This window comes from Mus caroli, unplaced genomic scaffold (assembly GCF_978045245.1).
Source record: "Mus caroli unplaced genomic scaffold, Mus_caroli_1 scaffold_5, whole genome shotgun sequence".
NCBI lineage: Eukaryota > Metazoa > Chordata > Mammalia > Rodentia > Muridae > Mus > Mus caroli.
This window is the reverse complement of record NW_028227260.1, coordinates 18002288-18013954: the sequence shown is the minus strand read 5'-3', so window position 1 is coordinate 18013954 and position 11667 is coordinate 18002288. Positions and strand designations below refer to the sequence as shown.

The following is an 11667-nucleotide window of genomic DNA, read 5'->3' as shown; positions in this document are numbered from 1 at the left end:
AAGAGGCAAGTATTTTATATTTGGCACATAGTTTTTATTAACCATTTTCAATTTCAAAGGTCACTGACATGATTAGGCTATATCTTGAAATAATTTACATGTGAGAAAATTCTTAATGATATCATAATGTAGGGAAGCCTGTATGATTCTTTGAGGATTCAGGAGGCTGTAATACCCATTACTTCTTTGTAGTTTCTTAGAGTTTACCATGTGACTTAGCATCTCTTTGTGCTGTCCTATGTATAAAATGGGATAATGATTGTTTGGATCTCATTGGAGGTTGAGAAATATCAGATGTGTTAATCACCCTGAAGGATGTTAATGAACCTCAAATTAAAGCACAGGAGAGGAATAGAAAGTTTTGAGACAGGGGTTGATTAGTGATATACTTTTCTGAGCTGAAATACCTGTCTAACAGAACTTCTTTACTAAAGGTGACTCACTTCTTGTGTGTCCCATCTTTGTTCAACATTTCCTGTTATTTGGAAGATATTTATAATGTCAGCTTCTTTTAAATGGATCTCTTCACCCTTGATACACAAAGGTATAAACATAAAAATTGTATGGAGGTTTGAAAATTGTATCTTTCTAAAAAAAACCTATATCTACCTCATGGGATTTAGAGTTGGGTAAAACAAGATCCTTCCAGGCTATACTTCATTTGTCTTACACATCAGCTTTCCTTACCACTGTTTCACTTCTGTTTCAAAACACATTGTTCTTCACATACACTGTCTCAGACATGCCTTGAAATGGGAATAGGCAGAGTGTTACACAAGCCACTATCTCTTGCAAACTGATGGTTTTAATCTTGCTGGTGTATCAATGTTTTCCTTGCAAAGAGATCCAGTTTGTAGAATCTTCAAACCTTCTATATAGGCAGAAGCAATGTCATTGTCTATGTGATTTTGCCAACTACATTTCTTCCCAAGTACTAATGGCATCCAGTAGCACATATATTTAATGAGCATTAATACTACACACAAAATACGAACTGAAAGTTGATCTAATTAACTTTGCACATAGTATGTGTGGAGACATAGTTTTGTATTGAAGGAGACAGTTACATAACATAGTCATGATAATTTATATATTTCAATCAAATTAACCACATACTCTGAAGTTGAAACATTAGTTCATTGTTGGAAATGGTAAAAATAACCATATTTCCTCATGTTTTACATATAGATTTTATTTTTTGTCACTGAGTAGAGAATTTAGGTGGTCACACATGATTTGATATCACATGTACACATATATAATCACGAATATGAACACATACAAAGAAATACATATAGAACTCAAGTACAGAATTTGGACATCAAATGATATATCTCTATCATTTGTCTTTTCTTTTCATTCTTTCAGCAGTCACTAGAGATGGATTCAGTGTGTATATAAATCCCATTACCATAGTTTTTAAAATGCAATTATTCTGAGCAATATCTCTGATTATTACTCTCATATGAGTTATTTGAAAATATTTATATATTTCAAACACAGTTGAAATAAAAGTCAGCTTACATGTGATAATTTAAATTCACTTTTCAATATTAATTTCATGCATAGAATAGACAACAAATATGTATACTTTATGGAAGTAGGGCAAAATTGATGCCCAAAATATATTATAGGGTATATTTCTTCCATTTTCTTAGATTTCTAGACTTCCTATATTCTTATCTGATGTGTCTTTAAACCAAATCTATATGCAGGCTATTTAAATACAACTATTCAACTATATAGACATTGCTATTCAAGGTGACTCACTTTGTTTCTGATGTTCCTTTTTGTTCCTGGCTTTACTTTATGCTTGTTCAATCCAATCTTCAGGTTTTCCAAAGAGAAGAAGAACATCTTCAAGTTGACTGGCCTCTTTAGCAGCCTATCAGCTTTGGTGTTTGAAATAGCCATTGCCAGCAATCAATGCTGGCGCCTATGGGAATTTGAAGACGATGATGTACAGTTTGTGTCCTTTGGACTTTGGGGAGTTTATTACCCTAAAGTATTTAACATCTCAGGAACACTAGTCAAGATGCTGGTTCACAATCCTATTGATTCAACATGGACCATTTCACGTGAATTTCAGTATGCACAGAACCTGATATTATGGGCTATTTTTATGAAGCCTGCAGTTCTGGTTTTCAGTGTGATAGCTTACAAGATGAGCTGCATGAAAGATCCATTTCTGAAGATGCAGATATATTGCTACAAGTTCTCAACCTTAGTTTTGGGTATTAGCAGTCTTTTTATATTTGTTGCTGTGAGCTGGAACCATATGGTAGATCTTTATGGCCAAACTACTCTTGACTTCCCACCCAAATTTCCTGTCCAGAAAGAAGCCTTGAAAAACAAACATGTGACTGCTGTATTTCCAGTGGGGATCCTGACTGCCACCATGTCACTTTTTGGTGGGATCATGTTTCTATCTGAGATAAGCTATTTGAAAATACACAGTCAAGTTAAGGCCAAGAGTGTTTCCAAAGTACCCCTTCAAGAGGCCTGAAGTGAAGCCTCCTGCATAGCCAACATCTGTCAGATGGCTCTTAGAAGAAATTTACAATGGACATACAAAACTTATGTAGTCACCAACTTGTTCTAATAAATCACCAATTTTATCACCTGTGTTTCTTTTTTTCTTTTAAATTAGTTTATATTTTTACACTCCATATTTTATTGTATCCCATGTCCAACCTCTAACTCTTCCACATCCCATACTTCCTGCCAACCCCCTGTCTTGACTTGGATGTTTTTATCCCCAACCCACCTGACCTCTAAATTCCCTGGGGCCTCCAGTTTCTTGAGGGTTATGTACATTATCTCTGAATGAACACAGACCTGGAAGTACCGTACTCTTTGTGGGTTTGGGGCCTCATATCAGCTGGCATATGCTGCCTGTTTCGTGATCCAGTTTTTGAGAGATCTCGGGGGTCCAGAGTAATTGAGACTGCTGGTCATCCTACAGGTTTGCCCTTCTCCTCAGCTTCTTTCAGCTTTCCCTAATTCAACAGCTGCTTCTCTCCTCTGACTCTTTCAGCTACTTATTGGGTCTTCTGGAGTGCAGTGATGCTAGGTCCATTTGTGTGAGTGCTCCATAGCCTCAGTAATAATTTCACACGTGGGGACCTCCCTTTGAGCTGGATCCCTCTTTGGGCCTATCACTGGATCTTATTTTCCACATGCTCCTGTTTCTTTCACACAGGAACAAATATGGGTCAGAGATGTGACCAGGCTCACAGCAACAGCTCCAGGACTGGGAAGGGGTGATTGGGGGCTCTTACCAACTGTTCTGAGTATAGTGGTTCCTCTAGGATGGGTCATGATATGGTGTGTTCAGGGGATCAGATCAACTAGGAGTCTGCCTCAAAAACAAGGATCAAGCAGAAGGGCTGGGTTTATGTTTACTACTTGTATATTCTGCTACCTGCCAAATACATTTCATCTTTAATTTTTCTTATTCTAACCTTTGAGGATTATTATCTTGTGTTCAGATTTTGCCAACAAGCAGAAGCAAATGTACTGGTAAAGGGCATGTTTCAAAAATAAACACTACTAATATCACTTGAATGTGCTTTATGAAGAAGGTGAAACAAACAAACAAACAAACAAAAAGGTCAGTAGTTATATTCCTTTATGTATATTTGTAGGTACACAGGTGAATTTAGGACAGATCTAGACTTCATAGTGTTGACTATTTGGACAGTATTGCTATTCTCGTGGAATAGGATGCTATTTTGTAAATAGAAAGTGGTTAACTATGTGTTTGTGAAAAGTCCCAAGTGACCCGGCATTCACAGTGTACTCTGAAACAAGTTGTATGGAGTTCAGAGGAATCTTTTTTCCAAAATTGCTTTTCTTGTATTATCTTCTGCATCTCTGCATTCAAAATCACATTAATTTGAAAGAAAGCATAATTAACCTTTTGCCAATATCACTAAGAAAAATCATGCCATTTTTGTCCCAATAGAATGAAAGGCATTTCATATATAAAAATGATGTCTTAAAAATTATCTCTACCCTTCAACAGTCCCAACTTTGTTTAGTACAAAAACTGTTCGGTAACCAGAGCAATTTTTCAACTGTGAACCCTTGGCAGTTATAAATTGCCACACATACTTCTAACTTGAAGTGATAGATTGTAAATAGTCCCAATACAAAAGAAGGAAAGGGGGGAGTGGTGGTTCATGCCTTTAATCCCAGCACTCAGGAGGCAGAGGCAGGTGGATTTCTGAGTTCGAGGCCAGCCTGGTCTACAAAGTGAGTTCCAGAACTGCCAGGACTAAACAGCAAAACCCTGTTTCAAAAATAAAAACAAAAACAAAAACAAAAACAAAAAACCAAAAACCAAAAAACAAAAGAAGGAAAGTGCACACAGCAAGGGAAAAACTGACAGGAAGAGACATAAATGTATGATGATAAACTCCTAATAAGTCTTCTTTGTGCCTGTCATCAAGTGAAATGATGCAAGACTACTTTAGCTTCAAAGGTCTCAAAGATCAGTGATTTTCCAGCTGTGGTAGATGTTGTATGAAGCCTACTTCTTGAGAAGTTGTGTATTACATAAATGCATCTCTCCATTACACCATACATCATGCTCTTAGAACCCCCATAATCATGGGTCCCTACTGTGGGATTCACTCTACTTATAATATGTCATTTTTGGACCCCCTTGCAGGAACGTTAGCTCTGCCACACATTATCTCTAACTGTGGTTCAATTTTTTTTTACCTTATATTAGTAGATCTTCTCTTTCTGCAATTTCAATATTATGTGGATCAGGCTGACATGTTCATTTTCCAGACTGATTTGCAGCCTGGCTGGCATTTGTTTGTTCATATTGTTTTCTTTTGTTTCATTTTGTTTTATGTTAGTGTGACACAATCTAGAGTCACCTGAGAATAAGGAATCTCAATTAAGAATGAGTATTCATTAAATTGGCTGTTGGAAAGCATGCAGAATATTCCCTTGATTAATGATTGATATCAGAGGACACAGGGCACTGTGTATGGTGTCACACTTGGATAAATGGTCCTGAGTTTTAAAAAAAAGCAAGTAGAGGTAGCCACAATGGTTAAGCCAGTAAGTAGTGTCCACCTATGGTCTCTACATCAACTCTTACTCTAGATTCCTTCCATGATTTCTGAGCTAAGTAAGGTCCCTAGGTCTTGGACTATTTTTTGTTCTGGCTTTGTCGGATGAACAAACTCCTTCCACAGAATCAAGCCGAATCGTGGCATCTCCTTCTTAAAATGAGTATAATGAGATGCATATAGCTCACCTATCGCCTATTGGGTACGATTCAAAATTACTTCCTAGTAGAGCCACAAAATTTGTGCTTGAATATATATGGTCACACAGATCCTCAAATCTCTACATCTAATGAATCCCACCTTAAACATACGTCCATGTTTCATCCTTGTACTGCAAGCCTAATTCTGGGATTAGATTACCTAGAAGCTTTGCTGGGAGATCTTTTCTGACTCACTGATGTAAAGACTATGCAAACAATCTCAGGCATAGAACCAATCAGGTAGCTCCTGCATGCACATTTATAGTTTAGTTTCCATAAAACTCAGCTTGCATGTGCCACATTCATACTTTCAGACCTATCGTTCATGGACATATAATCTGCCAGCTTTGTATGATAAAATCCACACACATTTCCCTGCCAGTGTAAAGCTCATCTTTCTGTGCCAGACACTAGGCACACAGCTCCTATAGCAGATATCCTCGTGAATACACTCAGTGATAACCCAACATTTGCAATTTCTCTGCTAAGCAGAATAATTAAGTATATGAAGATAAGGCAAATGGTTTACTTTTTGGGGAAATGGTACCTTATTCAGAGGCCCTGGTCAGATCACACAGTTTATCTGCCGAAATTCCCTTTTTGAAAATACCTAAAAAAGAGGGGCTTGTGATCATGATATAAAGTGATGTAAAGTGAATAAAAATAAAGTAAAGGAAAAGAAAAAGAAGAAGAAGAAGAAGAAAAAGAAAGAAAAAGAAAGAAAAAGAAAAAGAAAGAAAAAGAAAAAGAAAAACCATAAGTAAAGCCTTCATATGCTTTCTTTGCACTCCCAAGCCTAGCACTAGATGTCCACGTCATGCATGTTCTTTTCCTTGTCCTATCTCTATAAATTTTCTTGCCAGTGTCATCCTTTCACATAGGCCTAACTTCAGTCAGTCATATATTACCCTTGACTTCCCCTACCATGACTAAGCCTGTCTGTGCTGCATTCACATGGCTTGCTCTGGACTCATATGTCATGAAGTGGCCTTGCACTGAACTTTGGCTGACAGAGACTTCACCAGACCACCACCACTGAATCTTCCCTGCCAGAATCACACACTCACGCCTATTGTCTACCTTTACCCATGGTACACTGGAAACTGCTTTCCCTTGAAATTATGTGAGATATAAATATACATATGCCATTACTATTGTCTAAGGCTTAGAATGGAATGGAATGGAATGGAATGATTGTCTAGACTTTTGCAATCCTATGAAACTGTTAGGTTCCTTGCCATATTCCCAGCCCTAGCTCATGTCATATAGCTTCTGCAATAGGTTTTCGAAATGAAATATCCTAGATCTATGCATAACTGTACCAATTTCATAAAACATTATCCAGTTTGGGGTGAAAAGATCATGCATGCTTGTCTGATGGCACTTAGATGAACTTCAACTTTCAGTGTCATCCTCATTCTACATTGCATAGATGTTCTACTTATAATACACAGATCTCATAGCAGCTTTGCCTTGTGAGTTCCAAAGAACATCACACTCTAACATCAGCCCCAGAGTCCTGTCTATCATTTTGGTCACACATTTCTCATAGGTACCTTTCCTGCATATTTACTACAATAATAAATTGGACCATCAACTAAGGCATTGTGTTTGTAGGTGCCTTTGACACTGACCAAAACCTCATCTCTTAGAAGCAACACTAGAGATACCCTGATCTAGTAATTTCTATAACTTGTTTCTTTGGTCATTTCTTAAGAATGAAGCTTTCCTTTGCCATCCCCAGATTCCCTAAAAGTAGCATTAGAAGAAGAGATCTTGTACTGATTTGCATGATCATAATGTATAGTAGCTCCCTGGTAGTGGGACACACCCTGGCAAGGCAGTCAATATACAGATATGCAGGAATCTTAATAAAAATGCCATGTGTTCTCCAGAGAATATGACATGCCAGCACCGTTTCATACACCCATGTGAGCTCTCCTCTAGCAGATCCTACATTTGCTTCCCCTGCAGCATCCCATCAAAATCAAGCCTCTCTAAACTATTTTCACACTATGAAATGTCTATGTAGATATACCTATTAGTACCAAGTTTGTCTGTTCATCTCCATATTATTTCCCTGCTTTTGCTATTCCCACACTTCCAAAAGCAGCTCTGGTCACATGAATCCTCCAGCCAGATTTCTTTGTAAGTTCTGCCTGAACCCAGCCTCATTTTTCTCTCTCCATACTTCTAGGTTTATCTATGGGTAGGCTAATCACTGTTCATCTTTGTCTCTTAGATCCTCTGAGTCTTACTTGCCACTGTATATCTTGTTCCAGCTTCAATGCTACCCACACTGGTCTTGCTTGGACAGATTCCACAGAGCTAATACCATCTGGACTATCCATATTCCAGGCCTGACCACTCTATTGTATAGATGGTGGGTAGATTTGCCTAATAAGTGTTAATATGAATGTTTCCACCAATACAACTCTTATCTCCTTTATACCTTTGATGAATAGAACCATAAGTAACTTTGGCAAGACAGGGTTTATTTTAGCTTACACCTTTGGACTCTAGTCAGGAACCCAGTCGGAGAAACTGACACAAAAAGAAAAAAAAATGGAAGAAAGTTTCTTCCAAGATTTCTACCCATAGATCACTAAGTTTGCATTTTTTTTATATTCTTGAAAATAACAGAAATTCTTTTTTCAGAGTCCATATATCATTTGTGCAGAAAAAGGCCACTAATTTGTTAGAGATAATTTTGTATCCAGCAACTTTGCTGAAGTAGTCTATCAAGTTTAGGAGTTCTCTGGTGGAATTTTTGGGGATATATATATATATATATATATATATATATATATATATATATCAGCCAGGAGGCAGGTCTGAATGCCAGTTATTTGTGCAACTTCCCTGCAAGAGGCTAGCTGGCCTGCATAGAGTACTTTGACAACTGAGACTCAGGACAGAGTTAGACTCCCAGGTCTGGTGACAGATACTAACAGAATCAAAGGAGGAACAAGCTCAAACCAGAGACAACTACAACAACTAACTCCAGAGATTACCAGATGGTGAAAGGCAAATGTAAGAATCTCACTAAAAGAAACAAAGACCACTCACCATCATCAGAACAAAGCACTCCCAAATTAGCCAGTCCTGGACACCCCAACATATTTGAAAAGCAATACTTAGATTTAAAATGATATCTCATGACCCTGGTAGAAGACTTCAAGAAGGACATTAATAACTCACTTAAAGAAATACAGGAGAACACTCCTAAACAGGTAGAAGTCCTTAAAGAAATCCAGGAAAACACAACCAAAGAGGTGATGAAATTGAACAAAACCATCCAAGACCTAAAAAGGGAAGTAGAAACAATAAAGAAGACCCAAAGTGAAACAATGCTAGAGATAGACCCTAGGAAAGAAATCTTGAAACATAGATGCTAGCATCAGCAGCAGAATACAAAAGATAGAAGAGAGAATCTCAGGTGTAGTAGATTCCATAGAGAACATGGGGACAACAATCAAAAGAAATGCAAAATGCAAAAAGATCCTAACTCAAAATATCCAGGAAATCCAGGACACAATGAGAAGACCAAACCTACAGATAATAGTAGATGAGAATGAAGATTTTCAACTTAAAGGACCAGCAAATATCTTCAACACAAATATAGCAGAAAACTTTGCTAACCTAAATAAAGAGATGCTCATGAACATACAAGAAGCTTACAGAACTCCAAATAGACTGGATCAGAAAAAAATTGATTCTGACACATAATAATCAGAACAACAAATGCACTAAATAATGATAGAATATTAAAAGCAGTACCGGAAAAAGGTCAAGAAACATATAAAGACAGGCCTATTAGATTTACACCAGACTTCTCACCAAAATCTATAAAAGCAAGAAGATCCTGGACAGAAGTTATGCAGACCCAAAGAGAACACAAATGCCAGCCCAGGCTACTATACCCACAAACTCTCAATTACCATAAATGGAGAAACAAAAGTATTACATGATAAAACCAAAATTCACATAATATCTTTTCATTAATATAGCCCTTCAAAAGATATTAAAGGAAAAACACCAACACAAGGACAGAAACTACACCCTTGAAAAAACAAGAAGTTGATCCTTCAACAAACCAAAAAGAAGTTATTCACAAGAACAGAATCCCAAGTTTAACAACAAAAATAACAGGAAACAACAATTACTTTTCTTTAATTTCCCTTAATTTCATTCATGGACTAAATTCCCCAATAAAAAGAAAGAGACTAATAGACTAGCTACACAAAGAGCACTCAACATTTTGTTGTTTAAAGGAAACCCACCTCAGGGAAAAGGACACACACTACGTCAGAGTGAAAGGCTGGGAAACAATTTTCCAAGCAAATGGTCTGAAGAAACAAGCTGGAGTAGCCATCCTAATATCAAATAAAATTGACTTCCAACCCAAAGGTATTAAAAAAGACAAGGAGAGGCACATCATATTCATCAAAGTTAAAATCCTCCAAGATGAACTCTCAATTTTGGATATCTATGTTCCAAATACAAGGAAAGCCACATTTATTAAAGAAACTTTAGTAAAGCTCAAAACACACAATGAACATCACACAATACTAGTGGGAGACTTTAACACCCCACTCTCACAAATGGACAGATCCTGGAAAAAGAAAATAAACAGAGATAAATGGACCCTAACAGAAGTTATTAAACAAATTGATGTAGTAGATATCTATAGAATATTTTATCCTAAAACAAAAGGATATACCTTCTTCTCAGTAACAAATATTACCTCCTCCAAAATTGACCATATAATTAGTCACAAAACAAGCCTCAAAAGATACAAAAATATTGAAATGATTTCATGCATTCTATCTGATCACCACGGACTAAGGCTGATCTTCAATGAGCACATAAATAATAGAAAGCCAACATTCATGTGGAAACTGAACAACATTCTTCTCAATGATTCCGTGGTAAGGGATGAAATAAAGAAAGAAATTAAAGACTTTTTAGAGTTTAATGAAAATGAACCCCAACATACCCAAACTTATGGGACAAAATGAAGTTCATCCTAAGAAGAAAATTCATAGCCCTGAGTGCCTCCAAAAAGAAACTAGACAGAGCATACACTAGCATCCTGACAGCACACATAGAAGCTCTAGAACTAAAGAAAGCAAATTCACCCAAGAGGAGTAGATGGCAGGAAGTAGTCAAACTCAGGGCTGAAATCAACCAAGTGGAAATAAAATGACCCAAAGAATCAACAAAACCAGGAGCTGGTTCTTTGAGAAAATCAACAAGATAGATGAACCCTTACCAGACTAACTAGAGGGCACAGGGACAGTATCCTAATTAACAAAATGAGAAATGAAAGAAGTGACATAACAACAGAATCTGAGGAAATCCAAAACATCATCAGATCCTATGACAAAAGGCTATACTGAACAAAACTGGAAAACTTGGATGAAATGGACAACTTCCTAGACAAATACCAGGTCCCAAAGTTAAATCAGGATCACATTAATGATCTAAACGGTCACATTTCCCCTAAAGATATAGAAGTAGTCATCAATATTCTCCCCACCAAAAAAAGCCCAGGACCAGATGGGTTCAGTGCAGACGTATATCAGACCTTCAAAGAAGACCTAATTGCAACTCTTCTCAAACTACTAACCAACATCCAGACAGTACTCTACCCAATTTATTCTATTAAGCCACATTTACTCTGATACCTAAACCAAACAAAGATCCAACAAAGAAAGAGAACTTCAGAACAATTTCACTTATGGATATCGATGCAAAAATAACCAATAAAATCCTCACAAATGGAATCCAAGAACACATCAAAATGATCATCAATCATAACCAAATATGCTTCACCCCAGAGATGCAGGGATTGTTTAATATACAGAAATCCATTAACTTAATCCACTATATAAACAAACTGAAAGACAAAAACAACATGATGATCACCTTAGATGTTGAGAAATCATTGGAAAAATTAAACACCGCTTCGTAATAAAAGTCTTGGAAAGATTAGGAATTCAAGGCACATACTTAAATATAATAAAAGCAATATACAGCAAACCAGTAGCCAACATCAAACTAAATGGAGAGAAACTTGAAGCAATCCCACTAAAATCAAGGACTAGACAAGGCTGTCCACTTCCTACCTACCTATTAAATATAGTACATGAAGTTCTAGAGTTAGCAATTGAACAACAAAATGAGATCAAGGGGATACAAATTGGAAAAGAAGAAATCAAAATATCACTATTTGCAGATAATATGATAGTATTTATAAGTGACCCCAAAAATTCCACCAGAGAACTCCTAAACCTGATAAACAGGCTCAATGCAGTAGCTTGATATAAAATCAACTGAAACAAGTCAATGGCCTTTCTCTACACAAAGGAAAA

The 11667-nt window shown here is 36.8% G+C and overlaps 1 protein-coding gene across 1 annotated transcript; it reads left to right on the top strand.

Moving 5' to 3' along the window:
- Positions 1-515: 515 nt before the first annotated feature.
- On the top strand, positions 516-2506 carry LOC110288154 (uncharacterized). The gene is made up of 2 exons (XM_021154583.2): positions 516-544; positions 1834-2506. Exons 1-2 carry the CDS (start codon positions 516-518, stop codon positions 2504-2506), a joined length of 702 nt encoding a protein of 233 aa, XP_021010242.1.
- Positions 2507-11667: the final 9161 nt, after the last annotated feature.